The sequence below is a fragment of the Pipistrellus hanaki genome, assembly GCF_964339955.1.
Source record: "Pipistrellus hanaki genome assembly, chromosome: 14".
Taxonomy (NCBI): Eukaryota; Metazoa; Chordata; class Mammalia; order Chiroptera; family Vespertilionidae; genus Pipistrellus; species Pipistrellus hanaki.
Window position 1 is genome coordinate 53892023 of NC_140516.1, and position 22666 is coordinate 53914688.

General features: G+C 44.2%; 1 protein-coding gene across 8 annotated transcripts in view; it reads left to right on the top strand.

Moving 5' to 3' along the window:
* Positions 1-22666, top strand: part of ATE1 (arginyltransferase 1) — a 40410-nt gene that overhangs the window by 1884 nt on the left and 15860 nt on the right. For 2 of the 8 annotated variants that reach the window (XM_084904511.1, XM_084904510.1), the window contains exons 2-9: positions 571-634; positions 3329-3391; positions 5159-5262; positions 7269-7523; positions 9222-9433; positions 11221-11349; positions 12193-12321; positions 18654-18686. In XM_084904511.1, coding sequence (XP_084760637.1) covers positions 571-634; positions 3329-3391; positions 5159-5262; positions 7269-7523; positions 9222-9433; positions 11221-11349; positions 12193-12321; positions 18654-18686 — 989 coding nt within the window. The remainder of the gene's footprint in view (positions 1-570; positions 635-3328; positions 3392-5158; positions 5263-7268; positions 7524-9221; positions 9434-11220; positions 11350-12192; positions 12322-18653; positions 18687-22666) is intronic. The other 6 variants (XM_084904515.1, XM_084904513.1, XM_084904514.1 and 3 more) reach the window with 3 other exon arrangements.

Here is a 22666-nt window from a genome sequence, read left to right on the forward strand (position 1 = left end):
GTGTGTTCTCAGAGGCTTCGTTTGTTACGGTTGTGTGATTATTTCACCATCTCGGTAACCCGTACATCTGTAATCACTTTCCTGTTCCTAGGCACTAGGCTTACTTTTAGTTTTTGTAGCTAAAAGGAGTATTATTACATGTTTTTGTCTTGTTTTCAGTGTAAACATATATAAAAACCGGGAGAATTCATATGCACAAGAAAACACTTGCTTTTTAATTTTTCTGAAGAGACTAGCTTACGTTATTGGGGATATTGTTGTTTAAAGATGTGATGTAATCTGGTTGCACTAAGAAGCTGAATTTATGATGTCACGGAGACTGTCGACTAAGCCTGAATTAAATGGGATAGCTCTGATGTGTGTTTTTTTAATTAAGGAGAATATATCATAATTTCCATTTGTATTATGTCAAACCAACAAGTACAAAACATGCAAACTTTTGTTCCTCCAGTGTGACCTAGATTTTCTTTTTTTGCTTCTGTATTCACGTTTAAAAAAAAAAAAAAAAACTGCTTTGAATTTAAGAAGTGCAGAGTGCAGTCTGCAAGGTGACACGTACTTGTCTTTCAGGCATGTGGGCGCATTCCATGACAGTGCAGGACTACCAGGACCTGATCGACCGAGGATGGCGGAGGTAAGTACGGAGCACAGGCGGCTCCTCTGTTACTCAGGTTCTTATGAGTGAGAGAAAAAATACTCTTTTCTCTTAAAATGTTTTTCTGCTGTTGGGAAGAGGTTTAAGACGTTTTTTGTCCCTTTATGTAATGATTTTGTTCTCTCTCTTTTTAATGATGTTTACCAGGAAAACTTCAAATATATACAGATACAGAGGTACATTACGATGAAGCTCGTGTATCTATCACTAGGCTTTAGCAATTGTTAAACATTTTGCCAGTCTTCTTTCCTTGATTCTATGTTGTTTTTTTAAGTACAGTATGTTTTTAAATATTTTTTATTATAATTCTATTGATGAGAGAGAGAGAGAGAGAAAGAGAGAGAGAGAGAGAGAGAGAGAGAGAAACATCAGTGGGATAGAGAACATCGATCAGTTCCCTCCCTCCCATACACACCCCAACAGGGGATGGAACCAGCAACCTTTTGGTGCATGGGGTCAATGCTCAGCCAACTGAGAGCCACACTGGCTGGGGCTCATCAATTCTTTTTGGTCCCTGCAATGGACTGAATGCTTGTATCCGACCAAACTTTATAGCTTCAATCCTATTCCCATTACAATTAATTTGGAGGGGTAGCCTTTGGGAGGTGATTAGCATAAGGGTGGAACTCTCATGAATGAGATTTGGCCCTTTAAGAGAGAGCTCCCTGCCCCTTCTCCCATGTGAGGATGCACTGAGAGCAGGAGCCAGGAAGCTTGTCTTCACGAGACACTGACCTGCTGGGCCTTGGTCTTGGACATCCCAGCCCCAGACCTGTGAGGAATACACTCCTGTTGTTTAGAAGCCACTCAGCCTGTAGCACTTCATGATAGCAGCCCAAGCGGCCTTCTCCCCGCTCACCCCCCCAAAAATAATTTAAACCAAATTTCAGGTATCATGCCAGTATGCCTGTAATAAGTTTGTTTTCTAAGAGAGAAGGGTTCTTTTCCATTTGCTATACCTTACAAAATTAATAATTCTTTGTTACCTAGTTTTGATTAGATTTTCTGCTCATCTCAGATGTGTGTGGTTTTTTTTTTAACAGTTGGTTTATTTAAATTAGGATTTCTTTAAGGCCCACACAGTGCATTGCCTTCGATGGCTAAGCTTTCTTTGGTAGTTATTTTTATGTGGATGATTTTAAAGTAACTGTTAGGCAAAATTCCTTACACAAGTAGTGTGAGCAGTGTTAAGTGCCCTGTGCCAATCAATAAACCTGGGATTAAGCACAGATGGAACTTCACAACTTCCCTTAAACTTAATAACGACGGGGCTCAAAAGCAGACACAGGTCCGGTGCTGAAGGACTTGGTGTCCCTGATGAGGAGCCTTTCCAAAGGCAGAAGGGACCGCTGATGCTGACGGACAGGAATGCAGTGGCCCTTGAGATTTGGGAATCGTCGTTTACATAGCAGAGAAGTGTCGGAGGGGCGATCCGAGAGGCGAAGACTGGTTCCAGGGTGATGCAGGGCCGGGCTGTAGGCTCAGCAGTGGCGAGAGACAGGAGGGACAGATTGGAGGTTTATTTATTTTATTTCTTTTTCAAAATATATTTTTATTGATTTCAGAGAGGAAGGGAGAGAAAAACATCAGTGACGAGAGAGAATCGTCGATTGGCTGCCTCCTTCATGTCCCATACCGGGGATTGAGCCTGCAACCTGGGCATATGCCCTTGACCGGAATTGAACTCAGGACCTTTCAGTCCGAAGGCCAATGCTTTGTCCACTGAGCCAAACTGACCAGGGCTGAAGGTTCATTTTAGAAGCAGAAAGATTGCTGACAGGAAATAGAGCTCATTAGAGGGAGGAGTCTAAGATAACTCCTCGGTTCCTGGCTCGGGAACTGAACTGAACTGAATATTTGTTTGGGCTGCCATAACAATATGCCACAGATGGGCCAGCTTAGCAAAAATTTGTTTTCTCTCAGATCCGGAGGCTGGAAGTTCAAAACCAAGGTGTCCAGAGCTCTGGTTTCTACTGAGGCCTCTCCTTGGCTTGCACATGGCCGCCTCTCCCTGTGTCCACAGAGGATCCTTCTTTTTGGGTGGACTTCCCTGGTGCCTCATTCCTTTGTTTCCATTTTCTTTTCTTATAAGGATGCGTATCAGACTGGATTGCGGCTCATCTTAATGGCTTCTTTTTAACCCAATCACCTCTTTAAAGGCCTTCTCTCTAAGCACAGTCACCTTCTGGGGTTCTGGGAGTTAGGGCTTTAACATAGGAATTTCAGCCCATAGAGCCATGGCTCTGCCATGAACTGAACTCTGGAAAGCATGAAAGGAACAGCTTGATGTGGGGGTACTTTGTGCTGTTGCACCTGGAACCCCCAAGAGTGGCTATCACAGGCAGCTGTGTGCCTTGGTCCCACCACCTCCAGGGCAGTTGTCACTGCCCTGTAGTGAGGATCTGGGTGGTAGCTCAGGCATGGAATGGGTGGCAATGCTGCTGAGGAGGTGACAGGATTGGCCTGGGAGTGCAAGGTAAGGTCTAGCAGGAGAAGCTGGCCTCAGCACACCCACATTGCAAGATGTCACTTAGGAAGAGTCACTAAACCTACATGGGTTTCTGCGCTATTGATTAGATTTTTTTCCCAATTAAGTTTGTGCTTCTATAGTAATCTACTTTGGTATATATGAGAAATACGTAAGAAATTAACAAAACTATTTTACAATTTTAGAAGTGGGAGATACGTGTACAAGCCTGTGATGAATAAAACATGTTGTCCTCAATACACTATAAGGTAAGAATTTCGATTAATAAAAAGAGGCTCCATAATATGAAGATTGTGTACTTTTTTAGTAGAGTCTTGCTTATTTTAAATGTTAAATTTCATTCTAAGTAGGCCAGACTGAGGGACCCCGAGGATCAGGCCGAGACGGCTGGGTCCTAGGTTGCTAGAGGGCACAGGCCAGTCCGAGAGAGCCCACTGGCGCGCAAATCCATGCACTGGGCCTCTAGTGTAAAAATAGATGAAAAAAATATCCTCTTCATTTGGCAGTGTAGTCAGAAAATCCATGGAATATTGGGAAAAGATTGGTAAATACTCAAACTACTTTTAGATATCAAACTTTTATAGGATTAGCTCAGGGCTTTCCCCTCTCTAGCATGTAACTTCACACTGCATAAATCCTGGCAGTACGAGATTGGATTTGGGGGAAGAGGAGCAGCCGGAGGGCTCAAACCTGAACTGCCACGTGCATTCAGAGGCCACGTTCCTTCACTAGAAAGCTTAATCTGAAAAGTCTTATTTTCCTACAGAGTATTCAGTTTTTCATAATCTTTTGGGTTTACCCTCTGCCCCCTTCACCACATCCTAATATGAAAAGATTTTCTCTCTCTGGCCAGGTAGCTCAGTTTTATTGGTGCCTATCTTTGTAGCAGGCCCTCCTCAAGTGTCTGGCAATTCCAGCTTTCCAGGGTCCCATTGGGAATCCCGTGTGCCATGCGGGTCTTGCTTACTGTGGGCTTTGAGCAGGGGATCTGGCTGGGCTGTTCCCCATCGTCAGTGCTTTCAGGTCTGATCACGTTGGGAGAGAAGGCCTCACCTCCGGGAGGTCTCAGTACAGTCCGTCGCTCCCCATGTGCTTGTGGACCTCATGTTGGAGGCTCTGTCTCCCTCTCCTGAAACTGCAGTTTTCTACTGGGCTGTGAGGGAGTCCTCTGTACAGGGCCAGGAGGGCACCTGACATCGACCTGCTTCCAGAACCTACTTTCAGGGCTCTTTCTATTTGTAGATGCACCTTCTTGCACATCCCCTGTGGTGTCTGACACAGGTATCAGTAGCCCCTGAGACTGGTATGGGTAATGCAGAGACAATGGGTATCCTTTGGGCTTCTCTCACTGTTGGTTCAGGGTTAACTTTCTTTGGCCTGCTCAGTCAGCTACCACTTGTACTTCTGCTTTCTAGCTTCCGGCATTTCTCCCATCCTCTTTTTCCTAGTGTATTATGTCTTTTCCCCCTAACCCTTAGTTTTAGTGAGATTTGAGGTGAAGTTAGAGCAGTGGTTCTCAACCTTTCTAATGCTGCAACCCTTTCTTTAATACAGTTCCTCATGTTGTGGTGACCCACAACCATAACATTATTTTCATTGCTATCATAACTAATTTTGCTACTGTTATGAATCGTAATGTAAATATCTGTGCTTTCCGATGGTCTTAGGCGACCCTGCTAGCAGTTCTCAAACTGTGGATCCCACAGGTTGAGAACCGCTGCTGTAGAGCCTTACAGATACTTACATTACAATTCATTAACAGAAGCAAAATTACAGTTATGAAGTACCAATGAAAATAATGTTATGGTTGGGGGTCACCACAACATGAGGAACTGTATTAAAGGGTCACGACATTAGAAAGGTTGAGGACCACTGGTTAGAGGCTACATTAAGCCTTGCCTTTATCCAGAAATCCCAGGCATAAGCAATGCCTCAGTATACTGGATACTGTCCATAACTGGTTCATTTCTTCAGAGTTTGAGTTCATTTTTTAAAAATTTATTTTGCTTTCGTAGGTGCCAAGCTTTACAGTTTCAGCCATCAAAATCTCACAAGAAGGTTTTGAAAAAAATGTTGAAATTTCTGGCTAAAGGGGAAATTTCCAAAGGAAGTTGTGAGGGTAAGATGAGATGGGGTTAAAACTGTTGACTTTAAAATGATGTCTCTCTCCAGGGTTCTTACTTTCCGTCAAGGAACAGGGTCCTCACCACAATCAGGTACCACTGTTTCTATGACGACATTTCCTTGGGAACAGCTGTTACTATTCCCTGGCTCCACATCAAGGGTGTGGGAAATGGATGTGAGGGCAAGTCTTGCTTGATGAAAGATTGAGGGTCTTTTTCAAGGTACAGTGTTCTGGAGTTTATGGAAATTGTAGCTTTCATGGTGCTTTGGCAACTCTTCTCTCACTCGATCCCAGTAATATCCTTGTGAAGGAAACGGGAAGGGGACCGCTCTGGAGACCAGGTGCTCACGTGCAACTTGCATGTGATTGCAGTCCCTTTGGCTGTGGAGTGAGACTGACTTCAGTAGTTACATTGCCTCAAGTTCTGTTTCTCACTTGTCTGGTCAATTTTGAATTATGTGGGAATTTTTTTTAAATGCATGATTTTTTTTTTTTTTAATATATTTTATTGATTTTTCACAGAGAGGAAGAGAGAGGATAAGGAGTCAGAAACATCGATGAGAGAGAATCATCGATCAGCTGCCTCTTACACACCCCCTACCGGGGATGTGCCCGCAACCGAGGTACATGCCCTTGACCAGAATCGAACCTGTGACCTTTCAGTCCTCAGGCCAACGCTCTATCCACTGAGCCAATCCGGTCTCGGCTAAATGCATGAAATTCTTAAAGATAATTAGTAACATTTAATTAACTGTGGTTACGGATACTTTGCATTTTCAGTTTTGTTACTTAAAAAACAAACAAAAAACCCTTTTCTTATAGGCAATGCCTATAAATACATAAATAAGAATTAAGAAGGCACCCATTCTTCAAGCCCTTGCTTCCTTCTGCCCTAGGAAATGCCTTATCTTAGGAGCCTCCCACCCCCATCTTAGCTTGTTACTTCATTCCCCAAGTGTGCTTTGATGCCTACAATGTCCCAATCCCTTTTTTAAGCACTGGAGAGGCGGTGGCCCGGAGGACACTCTCCTGTACTTTGCCCTCATGCACTGTCCATATGGACCAGGATTCAGGCAGGTGGGAGCCAACTGGGCAGAGCCAGACAGCAAAGAGGTCAGAGGCTCGGGTCACGGAGGGTCAGGAGCAGTTGGAGCTTTGGGAGCATCAGGATGTTGGCCGAGCTCTGCTTATTGTCCGCTGTGATCTTACAGGTTAAATGTATTTTGTTGGTTAGTCAGTACAAACTGTTCAGTGGCTGGGAATCATGTTCTGGGTTTCAAAAACTATTTAGATAAGCTTTGAGAATGCTGTTCATTTGCAAAGTGATGGTTGCCTGCCCTTTTTATTTTTAATATATATTTTATTGTTAGTAGTATTACAGACATCTATCATTTACACACACACACACACACACACACACACACACACCAGTTGCCTGTCTTTTTATGTAGCTTTTATGCTAGGTTTTTTATTTGACTTGTATAATTTTCTGAATTACTTACTGCTACAACTTAGTTAATAGAAGTGATGTACTCATTAGGGTGAAAGCTGTAACACAGAGACACCAAAATGCAGGGACTAAACAGTGATAGCAATCTGTTCCTCCCTCACACAGCAGTCGGGGTGGTATGCCAGGTTGGCCATTTTGGGCTGCCCTCCTTATGTTCCCAAGGTCGCTCTGGTTCTTACTGATCCTGCCAGTGGGGAGGGGAAATGATGGAAGTTCAGGACACATATTTCCTTTAGAACAAGGGAGGCACCTTTGGATTATCCGTTTGGTTATGTTTTGTTGGTGGGAACTTGGTCCCGACTGACAGAGGAGGGCAGTGCGGTCCCTTGCGGGGCTGCCCGGTCCTGGCTGCAGCTCTGCTGTGCGTGGGGCACGAGGGTGGATCTGTGGACACACAGGAGCTTCTGCTGCGGAGGGTAAAGGGACATTGCTCCCTTCGGGTGCCCTCACTGTGTCTGGCTGATGGGCTTTGCTGCTTTCTTACTTGTAGATGAGCCTATGGAGCCCAGCATGGAGGATGCTGTCGCCGGGGACATGGCGCTCATCAATAGATTGGATCTACAATGTGACCTTAAACAGCTCGGCGATAACCTCAAAGACAGCTTAGAGAGGGAAGTGAAGAAGAAAGGAAAAAGCACAAAGAAAGAGGAATCTAAGGAATGTATTCAGTCACAGGACAGGAACGAGGAGCAGGGCTCCGGGGAACCGTCCCACGCGGTGGAAGTGCACGCCGTTCCTAAGCCAGGTACCACCGCTGTCCGACGACCTGTCCAGTGCCCCTTGTGGTGGGAATGTGACCGGTCCTCTCACTCCTGAATCCACAAAACGGATCTGTTTTAGACCGCTTACTGCCTGGGTTAAACCAATGTCTAACCCTGACAATAGCTTCATTATCCCCAAACTCATTTGAAAAGAGCTCCATTTCTCCTTACTACCTTAGGGCCCTCGAGGCTTGAGAACCAAACCTTTTTAGTGAAAATATATGCTCAGCATTTTTATTTTTGGTGTTAAGTGAGACAAAGTAATTTTCGGTATTATGTCCACAGTATAGACATCGTAAAATTCTTGTTTATCATTAGGTTTCTTTAGGCAATCATAATAAATTTTAATTTAAAAAATTTTAGATTTTGATATTTAATTTCACTTTTAAAAAGGAAAGATTTTTTTCTATATTTTCACTTATAAAATAATTAAGTTTAAAAGTTTTCTTAACCATTAAATGAGTATATAATGTGCTTATGTGCAAGAATGTGTATACAATTCTTTTAACATTTTATAAAAATAATTTGGGTTGTTTTTATGCTTCATTTCTTAAATTTGTTCTTATGTTTAAGAACAAGGGATTTTTAGTACTATTTAGTACTATTTTAGTTTTCTTTGCTACATATATAAAAGCACAGAAAACTGTGTTTTTGTTGAATAGTGTGTTTTTTATGTAAGACTTTAATGGCATTTAAATTGATGTTGGTCTGAGATTTTATCCTAAAAATGAGAATAAGCCATTAAAATATTTTGAACGATTTAGGTAATTTCCTTCAACTTTTACTAAAGTGATAGGGTTAGTTCTTTTATTTTTAATTTTTTTATTATAAAAATTACTTGTATATCAGATTAAAAAGCCATTTTGGAGAATTTCAAACAGACACATGAAGACTGAATATTATAATGAACTTCCATGTACCCTCCCCTCATTTGAAAGAGTCACTGACTTACAGTTGACTGTTTTTGTTGTACTGATAGTATTACAGATATCTCCCATTTTTGGTTCTACAGTTTCTACTATGAGGATTACTTGTGAACTGCTGTTACTATTACACTGGCCCATATGGCCCATATCAAGGATATGGGAAATGGATGCCAGGAGGAGTCTAGCTTGGTATAAGGTTAAAAGTCATTTTCCATATGTGATATTCTGGAATTGTGGGGTCCCAGATAGTTAAAATTTTTACCTTTTAAAAAGGTTTGATTACAATTCTGATTCACTAGAGCTAACTGATGCGACTCCTCCGGTGGGGAGAGACACACTGTCAACTGCATAAAAGGGTTTTTGGTTGAGAACCCGCCCAGTGTGCTCTGGGAGCAGCACATCTTTCCACCTGGGGCTGAGCGTGTCTGTGTCCCCAGAGCTCAGAAGTGTGGGCCAGAGGCAGCCATGTCCTGAGCAGAAGATACTTGATTGTGTTCTGTCACTCACAATGGCAGAGAGGAAGTAAAATATTTGCTTAGAAGAGAGATTTTCAACAATAAGAGATGTCTGGAAAGTTCTGTGCCTCTTGACCTTCTTCAGCAATTCTTGCTTCAAAGGTAGAATTTTAAGATTAACTTTCGGCTTCACACCAGGACCCTCTCAGACACCTGCCCTGAAGCTCACCTGACAGCTACATCTCTCTGGCATCTTTGAGAGTCAAATGTGATTGGTTCCATATTCTGAAATTCTTTTTAGGCAAAGGGGCAGATTTGAGCAAGCCTCCATGTCGGAAAGCAAAGGAAATCCGGAAGGAGAGGAAGAGGTTAAAGCTCATGCAGCAGAGCCAGGCTGGAGAGCCTGACGGCTTCCAGGCTCCATGGGAACCAAAGACCAAACCCAACCAGCCCAAATCGCTGGAAGAGTTAATTTTTGAATCTTTACCAGAGGATGCGTCACATAAGTTAGAGGTACTTTGGAGAACATGCAATGTTTTGTTTTGCTTTGTTTTTTTGTTGAGTCCCTTGTATATTTTCATTTTAAGTTATATTAATCCATTGATACATTGTTTAAACTGGGAAATTAAAGTGGATTGGATGGAGTAGCATTTGTGTTTACTAAGTCAGCTGCTACTTGAGAGAAATTTAAGATAAAAAAAACAGGCAGTTTGACTCAAGTTAACAAAGCAAATCCAGGTTTTTGCATGTTTTGCTGTGTAAAGTTTCTGGCTTTCTGTATCCTTTGATTGAAATTTAGTAGTTAAAGTGAAAAAAGCAAAAAACACCTATTTGAATTTCACGTTTGGCAGTTTAGATAGTGAAGGAGAAGAGGTCAGTGAGGCGCGTCACTGTTGTTCTGTCCTCCTGATCTTGGTCAAGCAGCAGCATCACCTGTGCAGGCCAGCAGTTAGGGCGTAACGAAGCGGTACCTAGTCGTCCTACTGTAATAAACGTCTCGTTACTTTCCCCCAGCCAGATAAGCATGGTAGAAATACTTTTTAAGTGTTCCTGTCATTTTTCCCAAATTGATTTACATTCCAGATTAAGTCTAGATTTTTCAGTATTTGTTTGGTATTTATACCTTGTTTTCTAAAACATGAGCCATGATGATACTATCATATTCTCATAAGTGATTAGTAACTGCTCAGCCTTTGAGTTTATAGTTTAATGTCACCTAAGAACATTTCTTATCACTGAAGACTTGATATTAAAAGCTAACTTTAATACAGTGTAATGTAAACCTTAGGACAATATGTTGTCAGGTGTAACTTTTAACAGCTTTCACTCATACTTCCTGGCTACTCTGATTTTGTTCTTGATTTTCTCCTTCCCAACTTTAAGAAAGGAATTAACACTCTAAACATTTTATGAGGAGTCATTATTTTTTATAAATAGTAAGGTATTCAGGGCACCAGGCACATCTAACCTAGCTGTTTACAGTAGGCAGCTTTTGCTTTTTAATGTAGCGGCTCTCTGGACAGATAGAGACCTGCTGCCCACTGTCACGCTTTCTTCGTAGAAGAATTACTTCTCAGGGCCTGCGTGACATGTGCCTTTTTATTAGATTGCTTTTGATTTTCTGTTTTACTATCTTGTTCTGCTAGCCCATTTTGACTGGTTAGTAACTAATATTAAAATAAATGTTAGCTATTACTGCTTGCAATTACTGTTTTTAACTCTTCCTCATTTTACATATGAGTAATCTAAGTTACACTGGTTAACTTATATATTGAGCACGACGGTGACATTAAGATCTGAGTGAAGGGAATCTGAGTTGGAGTCTCCATTTTTAGCCATGTTATAAAATAGGAGCACTCTGTTGTCTTTTACCCTCATAAAAAAGGTGGTAAGTTTAGCACTAGCAACAGCTCATCAGTGTGTCCAAAAATATATTCACATTTCCAGAATTGCTGACTGACTAACCGCAGGTGAGATGCTCACGGCTAGGCTGGAAGAGTCTGTATTTGTGTTTGTACCCTGAGTGTCAGAGAGCAGCTTCCATAGTGGGGTTCCAGACTTCAGCTAGTCTTAGAATTGAGGCAGGGTCCTCTGCCTTCTTACTGAGCCTGAATGTTGGAGAAATGACTTTTTACATTTATTTACTAACTGGTAGATTTTTAATGTTAAACTGTTACATATTTATGCATTAATGTTTGTATTGGAGCATTTGGTTCTTTTTGGGTGGGAGTAATTGTTAATGCATATTCCATGGAATAAGCACATGAATTAATGGACATTGTTTTTAACTCCTTCTGAAGGTGAGGGTGGTGAGATCATCTCCACCAAGTTCTCAGTTCAAAGCCACAATGCTGGAGTCGTACCAGGTCTATAAACGATACCAGATGGTTATTCACAACCACTCACCTGATGAACCAACTGTCAGCCAGGTCAGCAGGCCAAGCACACGGAACTCTCCCTTCCACTCGATGTCCCTGTATGAACTCTGGGTTTACTTGGGATGCATTTTATTTATATGCTGTTTGCAGCATATCTGCAAAGAGACAGAACTGGATTGACGGACATTCTGAAAGTGCAAATTGTGCCTAGTGCCAGTCGTATGATTTCAAAGTGGAAAAGGAACACACAAAATGAATTATCTTCAATTAAAACCACTGTTTAGATGCATTTATCTAAAAATAATAGAGGTCTAAGTAAAAATATTTGAGAAAAATGCAAAAAGCCTTTGCATTTTATGGTAGACATACTTTGCACAACAGGTTAATACGCTCCCTATTTTTAAGCCACATGTAGAAGGAATCATTCATAGCAGCTGCCTTACTCTGTTAATATACTGCCCAGACTCAACTGAGGAGAGTTAGAAAAGTAAGAGTATTTGAACAGAAATCCTCATTGCTTATACTTTCATAAATCAAATCACTCAGGAAAAATCTGGACAAGGAAAAAGCTTATAGCACTTGCCTTGTGGTGGTGACAAAAGAAGCGGCCATGGCCGTCAGCAGCCGCATTGACTTCAGGGCGTGCAGAAAACTGCGTAGGTGGGCCGAGGGAAGCCCCAAACAGAGGAAGATCCAAGTCTTGGCCTTTGTTAGTGTGAAGTTAGTGCTTTGAGTTCTATGCCCGTCACCTCCCAGGGTCACTCGTTTCCTGGAGAACCCAGTGCTGAGCTTTGGAAGGGGAATTGCGGAGATCTTACTGGGCCTCACCTTCAGAAGCGCGTCCTCAGGCGGCGTGTTTCAATAGTGTGTGCTTGTATCTTCCTTGCTCTGAAGGTGAGGTTAGTGCCTGTCTCCTTTGAGGACCCAGAGTTCAAGTCGTCCCTCAGCCAGTCGTTTTCTTTGTATGTCAAGTATCAAATGGCCATACACCAGGATCCGCCCGAGGAGTGTGGGAAGACCGAGGTACCTTTGTTACACGTTTCCTATGTGATGGGCGTGGGTGTGAAGAAATAATATAATTTCTTATGCCACTTAATCTGTTCAGTGGAGTATATAATACTCTACTTTCAGTGTGAGATACTGAATGTTATGAAAATGCGTTATACCTGTCGACATTTTAAATCCTCCTGGAAAAAGATGTGTTCTTACACGATGTTCTGCCCAGGAAATGGAATGCAGTGTGTGTATCTGTTGTCATCAGGCCGAGTCAGCAGACATCACTGTGTGCTCGTTACCGCCAGTCTTCGTGCCCCAAATCCTGTCTGTGCCATGTTCTTCCTGCACATGCCTGCGCACAGTTTAATCTTAGATCAGGCACAGAAGAGATGGACAGCAGTGACTAGCAGTGACGTGGTGCAGTGTAGCAGGGAATGTAATAAAGCTATGTGAGCTTGTCTTTCTGATTACCCAGGGAGGAGCATGTACGCCCGGATACACTGGACACGGGTGATTGGCGTCCTGGGCGGGCAGAACGGCATGGCAGGAGAGTGCCTCACACCGCCCAGAGTGGTGTGCTGTGTAACACCCACCAATTGTTTATTGCTGGGACTTCTCATTTGATATTTTTGGACTGCTGTTGGCAGTGGGTAACAATTCTTGGGGGTGCTGAGTAGCTCTCTGCTCCTACGGCCGCTGCTCTCTGGCTCCTTTCTCTCCGAGGGACATCCCTGCTTCATGAGCAGGATCTTCTCTAGACAAGATAGTAAATTGGGGCTCACTGGTGGGCAACAGCAGGCCTGTGAGCTGCCTAGCAACCCTGTGTAAGGAGGTGTCACTGCTGCAGACGTTCCTACCGCGGTGGAGGCTGTTCCAGGGTCCTGTGCTTTGGTGGATACTGTTTGCTACAGGAGTTCAGGGCATTACTGTGAGCGATGCAGAGAAGGAGACCTGCACGCCTCAGCGGTGCTTGTTTAGGGGAAGGCTGTCTTACATGAGGCATACGTGGTCAGACAGTGAACGTAGTCATAAAAAGGGAAGGTCACCCTGGGTCCGCCCTGACCTGGAAGTGAAACACAGGAGCTAATGGAATGCTGGGTTGTGCATGGCTCCAGCCAGCAGGTGGCGCCCTGGCTCCAGAACAGGTCTAGTCTTTGATCAGGGTCAGCCCTGCCAGTAGGGGATACAGCCCTGGGTTTACATCCTGGGAAGGAGGATAAATGCTTTCCTTCTGCTGTTGGGTAGAAGCAGTTTGCATCGAGGCGTTGAATATGATAATTACAGATGATTGGTTGCTTGTGAAAGATTTAATTTTTTTTGGAATTTAATTTACACATTTTCAGCTTCATTTCCCCTCTTAGTAGTCTTACTCTGTGTGTATGAAAATAATAGCTTACGTTTAAAAAGTTACCACTGTATCAGACTGACAGTTCCTTCAGGTATGCAGACAAACCTGTCATGTGCATAGGCATGCACTATTTTATCAATATCTAACTCATAATGAAGGCAAGCTCTGAGCATTTTGAAATATTTTTCATATTTTTTTAAGGTCAGGGCTAACTTAGCTGAATAAAGTAGAGGGCTTAGGCAATTATTGGTATTTTAATTCAATTAAAAAAAAACACTTTTTATGAGCAACTTCTAAATCAGGGTACTTTCGTATTGTAATCCGTCTTAAGGCGTGTGAGACGTTTACTAATAGTTAAATTACCAAAGTTTTTGAATCACTTAAATAACTTAGAGTAGCAGCTCTATTGTATTCTTAGCATAATGTTAATTTGGGGGGAGATACAAAAGGGTTTGTGTTAAATAGCACTGGGAATATTTTTCCTTAAAGTTTATTTTGGTCAGTAATTTCCAGAAACTTGTCTCAGATCATAAAGCATAGCATCATACTTTAGAGACAAAGGGAACTCAGTGGTTGTGTAGATTGACTTCTCCTGTTCGGAGAATTAGGCGCTTTGTCCAAGATAACATGGGGGAGCAATGGCAGAGTAGTGCCTCCAAATGTAAGTGCTTTTCACTGGGCCACATTTTACCGTGTGGCTAAGTTACAGTGGCCTAAACAATGTCTATAGAATAACTGACACCAGTGAATGAGATGTTCAGCATAAGCACATTTTCCAGGTAATTGAAGATTTTATGTTCTCAAATCATGTGCAGTGAGAGTCCTCCACGAACGCATGGTCGTGCTCCGCCTCCTCCCAGTGCAAGTGCCCGCAGGTGACTGCCTTTTTCTCTAATGACTCTTCCAGCCTCTTTCCCTTGGCCCCCCCCCCCCCCTTTTTTTTTTTCTCTCACAGACTGATGCTTAGCCTGTCCTCAGGGACGCGGCCCGGCTCCTGTAGATTCCCCCAGCCTCTTTGGACACAGCGGCTCGGCAGATTCTCCTGCTTAGATCCTTGATTTTACCTTACTTCCAGGGACTTCTGCCCTTCCTGGGTGCAAACTATCTCACCAGCTGCGTCTCCTCGCCAAATTCGGGCTGAATTCCACTCGTTTTAGCTGCTCCTTCCACCCGCTCCGGGACAAGGCTCAGGACATGTCCGTCTATTCCGCTGCCATCTTCCCTCCCCTCCCAGCCTCTTATCCTTTCTCTTTTTGATGTCATTTGTTAGTTTGTCTAGTTTTAGCGTATTCCCTCTCTACCTTATGGTCTCCTAACGTGTTTGTTAAATATGTATCGAGCACACAGTATGTGCCAGGCACTGTTGGAGAAGCCTTTGGTAGGTAGCATGTGAGTCAGCAGTCGAGATCCCTGCTCTAGTGGGCCCTTTGGGGTGGCAGTTAGTCAGAGATTGTCATTAGCAGTTGGCATAGAGAGTGAGTAGAGATGGTGGTTGGCCCACAACCAAGGTACATACCCATGACCAGAATCGAACCCGGGACCCTTCAGTCCGTAGGCCGACGCTCTATCCAGTGAGCCAACCCAGTCAAGGCTGTAATTTTAGTTTTGTAAATTACTTTTATATCATATAAAACCTAAAAAAGGTATCATTCGTTAAAGATTTATATGTATATTTTTCAACGGCTTTATTTGGAGCTGGAGACAAAGGAACTGAGGATATTTCTGAGTTTGTGCTTTGGTGATGGCAGTTCTTGCTTTTGAAGAACTCACTAGGTCAGATTCCCATAGCCTGTAGTGTTCCTTGTGCTATTACACCAACTTGTGAAAATACTCGGCTAGAGTCAGAAGAAAGGCTCGGTCGGTGCCTGGAGCAGGGCCCAGGAACTCGTGGGGAGACCCGCCGCTGAGTTGACGGTTCCTAAGAAGCAGCTGGAGACAAGTCCGGCCAACGGAAAACTACTCTGAAAGAAAACTGTGTTCTTGAAACTTGGGACATTGAAGCAAAAGGAAAATTCAAAAGAAGTCAGGAGCTCTTGGCGTTGTTTCTCTATAAGTGAGAGTTGCTTTAGTTTCCTGAGTGTTGAGAAATCCACCTCCAACAAGTAAGCACTGTTTAGTGCTTGCAAAGCTCATGTGATAGGAATCACCTTGTCCTGAGCGCCTTGGGTCGTGATCTGCTGTGATTTAGGTCTGCTTTTCCTATTAAACCTGAGGAGCCTCGTGCTTTACGGCCTCCGAAGGACTTGACAAGTGAGCAGTGCTGCCTGTGATGGCTAGTCCAAACAAGGAGAGCTTGTGGTTTGCAGTGGTAATTTATTTAAGACGCCAGTAATTTCAGGGAGCTGTTTGCGTGATGAAAAAGCAGTTGGTTTTATCCAGTTAGTAGTAATACAAGAATATGTATTAACGTACATGATTATTTACCCAGAGCCTAATTCTGTCTTTAAGAATGTGTAAAAATAGGAATATATTTGTGTAGATCTAGAAAGGTAAGCTATAGGTATATATGTGTATGTAAACATATTGACACACATATATGTAAAAGCTTTTCTGTGACATTTTAGAAATAGTTCAAAATTTTTATTTTTAAAATGGCTCCCATATTTCTTTCCCCTTGGCTATGGATGAGTGTGATTCTTCTATTCAACCAGTTGTGTAAACATTTAATTCCTAGCATGTTTCATCAGTATGGTAGGTTTTGGGGACACATAGATAAATAAGACATCGTCCTTTGCACATTTTAGCTAACAAATCTTAAAATATTTTTAAAGTTATTTTTATAGGTTTGCATTCATATTAAAAATGATAAAATACTACTAGTAATATTAACAGCTTTTGGCAATACCTGGACCTGGCGTGCTGTGGAGATGTGTGGTCGTGCTTGGAGGCAGTCTGACCAAGTGTGTAAGCGGTACCTATAAGTGTGCAGTCTCTGTCTCATGTTGGGCTCCTGTAAAAAGGACCCCAAACAACAAAGCTTGCACTTTAAATTTCAGTAGAATGACTTGTTTCATATCAGCATTTGAGAATTTAAAATTTTGTTAGACCTTGCACTTTCAGAAAGTTCTCTTAACAGTTAATATAATCGAATTGCATATTGATACAATTTAAGAAAACATTCTGATAGTTTGTATTTTGGTATTCCCTGGCATCGAGAGCCTATAGGATATTAGTTAATTACGTGGCTTTGGAGTGTACTAGTAATATTTACTTGAGTATTTGGGGGAGGAAGTGTCTGATATAGGTTTTTTAATTTTTTATTTAAAATTTATTTTTTATTGTTGAAAGTATTACAGATGCCCCCTTTTTTTCACCATTGACCCTTTCTAGCCTACCCCTGCCTTCACCACATGATACAGTTTTTTAAACTTTATTATGGAAACTTGAAACATTCGCACAGTAGTGATATTCGTATAATGAATTCTCAAAAACTCATCTTCTGTCCTTACTGGTATAATGACCAGTCTTGTTTTGTCTACACATTCACCTCATTACTTTCCTCCTGACCCCTCAAGTGATTTTTAAGAAAATCCCAGACATCATGTAATTTCATTGTGCAACATTTCTGAGTGCATCTCTAAGAGGAAATAAAATAATTTGTGTTCCCTGTGAGTGCCGGCAAGGGGGGTCCAGCAGGGCTTGGAGCGGCCTAACTCGCTGTACACATAATTTGCATTTAGAAAGATCAAGAGTTTATGCTACTTGGGTATTTCATCATTATTGTAACTCAAGGGGTTTGAAATGTTGATTTTGTAAGGACATCTAAGAAAACATGAATTACCATTATGAATATGTATGAGATGAGATGGAGTCCTCAGAGCAAAACTGCACTTTGCTTTGTCATTTGTGCATGACTGCCTCCCCCAAAATGTATGCGTCGTTGTTTAAATGCTGGGAGGCAGCATTCTTAGTTCCAGGTGAGATTCTGTAAGCTGCTGTGGCGTCTGAGAAAGAGCAGAGAGGAAAGATATGTGAGTGGCTGGGGAGGGAGAGCTGAGCAGGGAACTGCCACCAAGTGGAGCAGTACCTGCCCTCTGTCACTCAGGCTCACCCAGCCTGCTTTGGGGACGGGATATGGTTGTATTGATTTCAGAGGGGAAGGAAGAGGGAAAGAGTTAGAAACATCAGTGATGAGAACCATTGATCGGCTGCCTCCTGCACGCCCCCTACTGGATATTGAGCCCACAACCCAGGCATGTGCCCTTGACCGGAATTACACCGGGAACCTTTCAGTCAGCTAGCCAATGCTCTATCCACTGAGCCAAACTGGCAGGGGTGGGAGGGGAGCTTTTATTAATAGCTTGAGATATCATTCACATACTACAAATTTCACCCCTAAGGTGTACAATCAATGATTTTTACCACAACCATCTAATTTTAAAACATTTTAATTACCCATTAGCAGACACTCCCCATCCCCCCCCACCCCAAGCTCTAGGCAACCCTCATCCACTTTCTGTCTCTAGAGATTTCCTATTGTGAATATTTCATGTAAATGGGACTGTTATAATATGTTGAATTGCTTCTTTTTGCCTCCTAAACCCAGAGCTTCTGGGATTTAATCAAATCCAACCTCCTCTTTTGCTCTTGACTTTATTTCTCTCTCTTCTCGGTTCCTCTTGATTTATACCTTGTCCTTTGCTTGGCGTTTACTTGACTTTGGTCAGGCAGACTCTGACTCTTCCCTTAGAGCGGGTGCTTTCTTATACAAGGGTTGTGAAATGAAACTTTAAAGAAATATTTTAGGACTTACTTGTTTTTATACAGATTCTTTAAAAAAAAAAAAATTTTACTTAATGTAATTCAAGTAGTCAGATGCCCACTGTGGGCCACATTGACCATCTCTGTACTCTGGATGGCTATATATGTATGAGAGCATTGATGTTATACGTAGACTTTGGGGTTACTTTAAGTGTTCTTGCTGAAAATGTGTGTAATAAGTTTTCCTTTTATGTTCTCTTTTGCTGCTCATTTACTGGATGAACCTGATTCTATTCAAATGTGACTGCAGTTCACAGGATTCCTTTGCACCTCACCGTTGGAGGTAAGTTTACACTGACCTGAGCAATAGCATCGCCATGGACATCTTGTGTGGGGCATCTCCCGCTGCCATAACTGTTTTAACATCAGCCTTACTTTCTCTGAACTGCCAAGGTGTTAACGAGCTGGAGAAGCCTAGGCAGAGGCTGACATAGGATGCTTCATTTGGTTCAAATGAGCTGTTGAAAATCTGTGGATTGATTAGGAAGGAGCAAAGGACTTCCTGTGCCGGAGGACTCACCTGTGACTGAGCTGTTCTCATAGTATAGACCCTACTCTAGGTGCCTTGTTCACTTTCTCGTTTAGTCCTCACAGTGTTCTGCAGATGAGAACTGAGAAGCTAGGGATAAAATGGTGAGATAAAGAAAAACTTAGCTCTTCGGGGAACCAGGAGTCATTGTGAGCTGCAGCTAATACGAAATAACTTGCGGGAGATGCGTGATGAGACTTTGGGGAAAAATAGAAAGGTGGCCGAGAGTGTAGAGACGTCTGGATTTAGAGCCATTGTGGGTTCGAGATCATGCCTTCCCTTCCTGGCCTCCTGGCCAACTCCAGCTTCTCGGGCCGCTCGAGGCCAGCGAGAGGAGCCTGCTCTCCTTGCTTCCTGGCTTAGCTCGGTGCAGTGCAGAGGCACCGAGGAAAGAGTTGGTGGGGCTGAGGCTGAGAGTGGCAGGTGTGACCCATAGAAGCACAGCAGGTTTCCCGTTTGTATCTCAATGTGGGCGATCCTCGGACTCCCTGCTGGGTTGTAGCCCCTCAGCCTCGGATCTGTGGTCTCCGGGTTCCAGGTGTAGGTGGGACATGGAGCACACCAGCCACACACCTGGAGCTGCACCAAGCATGCGTGCTTCCAGTGCCTCTCGCTCCCTGGGACGCTGGACTTTAGGTGGGGAAGCTTCATCTTCAGTGAAAACAAGGGACAGCGTCGAGATTGATGCTTAGTGATGATTTCTGTCCTTTTCTGTGTGATTCGCTTTTTCCACTTAATGCTTGGAAATGTACTTTGCCTTAGCTAAAGTGATTAATTTCTGACTGGACCGATGGACATGGGGAGGGGAAGAAATAAAAATTTAACATGGCCAACGTGCTCTTTTTCCCCTTAAAGTATTTGGGAAGTGGTTGAGGGCTTTCTGTTGATATTGTTTTAGCCTGGAATTTCCAGGGAGCTACCTGATGACAATTATTGGTTGCTCCCTCCTCCCTTCCCTCAGTCTCCAGCTCCCCCAGTCTCCAGCTCCCCTGCTTCCCAGTCTCCAGCTCCCTCTGCCTCCCAGTTTCCAGCTCCCCTCAGTCTCCAGCTCCCCCTGCCTCCCAGTCTCCAGCTCCCCCAGTCTCCAGCTCCCCTGCTTCCCAGTCTCCAGCTCCCTCTGCCTCCCAGTTTCCAGCTCCCCCCAGTCTCCAGCTCCCCCTGCCTCCCAGTCTCCAGCTCCCCAAGTCTCTAGCTCCTCCTAGTCTCCAATCATTGAGCTCAGGACTCGGCTCCTTGGTCCTGCGGAGCCTGAGAGCCCAAGCAAAGCTAAGGCAGGAGAATGTTGGGAGTCTAAATGTTTGATTTTTACATTAAGCTGTAGAAGAGACACCTTGCCTAATCTATTGTATATATATACAATATAAAAGCCTAGTATGCTAAGTGTCCGACTATTCAACCAGTTGCTATGATGTCCACTGACCACCAGGGGGCAGATGCTCCAACCAGTAGGTTACTTGCTGCTGGAGTCTGGTTGATGGGGACTGGTTAAAATGGGCCAGACACATCCTGGAGCCATCCTGTGGTCCCTCCCCAGCCCCGATCATGCACCAATGGGGTCCCTTGGCCTGGCCTATGCCCTCCTGCAATCTTGGGGGGTGTCAGAGAGCTGGTTTCAGCCCGATCCCTGCAGGCCAGGCCAAGGGACCCCACCAGTGCACAAATGTGTACTGGGCCTCTAGTTTCGAATAAAAGAAAAATAATTCTGGTAGAGAATGAAATACATGAGACCTGCAGTTGGTGGAAATGAAGGAGACTCAATTTCACTTTGTCCACAAAAGCTGCTCTGAATGAAGCGTGTCCTTTGTTGCAAGTCCTAACCAGTTACCTGCCACGGGAACTGATGAGCTTGTCTGGGTAGCAGCTCCGTCAGTAATGGGATCCGCTGCCGCCTGAGTGGAGCCATGTGTGGAGCGTCGTTACTTCCCTCTGTGGGGCTGACCCTGCGCGTTCCTGTGAGCTGAGGACTAATAGAGCTCATTACGCTTTATGGGAAAAGAGCTTTTATCACCTCGTCAAGTCAGGCAACATATTTCCATTCTAGTCCCAACTTTGTGTGGCTCTGTGGTTGCCGATGTGCGCTCCCTGCTAGGTTTACACCGGCCTCTCCTTACAGACGTTTTTATTGACGTTTCCAAACCTGAATTACATTTTGTGTGGCACCACCCACAGATGTCTTCAATTAAGTGTAGGTAAGTAAAGGGATTATATATCAGAGGCCGAGAGATTCTTGAAATTCTCCTCTGAGTCAAGCCCTGCCAGCCGGTGTGGTAGGGGGCAGCTCAGCACCATTCTGGAGGTGAAGCCCCAGAGGGGCCTCTGGAAGGAACTGAACTGAGTGTGACTGCCAGCTCTGGGGCTTCTCTTCAGAGGTGTCCTTCCAGCCCTTCATTTCAGGTCAATTAAGTCTTCAGTTGCAGTTACTAAAAAGAAGTTGGCACCGACAGTGTGGCTACTGTGCTAAGCTCTGCTTCCCTTGTTTCAGTTCTCACAGTGTCCATGAGGTAGATGTTCCCCACTTGCTCATGAAGCACATTGAGCCTGGAGAGGCAGGTGAGGGGAGGTCCGGATCACAGCTGTTTACGTGAGCAGCAGTGGCAGGCAGGAGAGCTGATGGCACTGCTCTGAGCCTCGTGGCTCAGGAAGTGTCGTCACTTATTGGAAGACAGTGATGAGTGGGAGATGGATTCTGTAAATGCTAGAGCAAGCTTTCCCAGCCTCGGCGCTGTGGGCGGGTCGGTTCTGTCTTTGTTGTGGGTGCTCTCCTGAGCAACACTCCCGTCTCCTACCCACACCAAGGCCAGGAGCACCCTCCGTCTGAGCTTGGGAGGGCGGGGGACACTGCCCTAAAGCAGCCTTAGAAAAAGAAAAAGGAGACAGTTCACAATCCAGTAGTGAAGACAACACGAGAACACAACTTTCAGTCTCTCAGAGGGTCTGGGAAAAGAAGGAAAGCTGAACAGAGAACAGGTGAGACAGCTAGCAAGATGGCCCGCTTGAACCCACTGCTATTGATTTTATATTAAACTAGAGGCCCGGTGCACAAAATTAATGTGGGGGGGGTCCCCTCAGCCCAGCCTGCACCCTCTTCATTCTGGGTCCCCTGGGGGGATGTCTGACTGTCAGGATGGAGCCTAAACTAGCAGTTGAACATCCCTCTCACAATCCTGGAACATTGGCTCCTAATCACTCATCTGCCTGATGGGTCCTAACTGCCTATCCCTAAAGGCCTGGTCACCCCTAACTGGCCCCTGCTGCTGGCCAGTCCCCCAACTGCCTCCTTCCTGCTGGCCTGGTCGCTTCAACTGCCCTTCCTCTCCCTCCCCCCCACTGTCTGGTCACTCCTTTCTGTCCCCTCTTGCTGGCCTGGTCACCCCAACTATCCCCCTCTGCCAGTCTGGTCGCCTCTAAATGCCCCCCCCCCCTTACCGGCCTGGTCACCCCCAACTGCCTCCCTCCCCCCACCCCACCCCCGCCTGTCTGGTACCCCCATGCAGCCTGCAGTTCAGTCGTTTGGTCCTCTCTCACTAACCCCCCTGCCAACCTGATCATAGGCAGCCATCTTTGTGAGGGCATGAGGGTCAGTGTGCATATTACCTCTTTATTATATAGGATATAAATGGTCTAAACCCGTGGTCAGCAAACTGCGGCTCGCGAGCCACATGCGGCTTTTTGGCCCCTTGATTGTGGCTCTTCCACAAAATACCCCAGCTTGGGTGAGTCTATTTTGAAGAAGT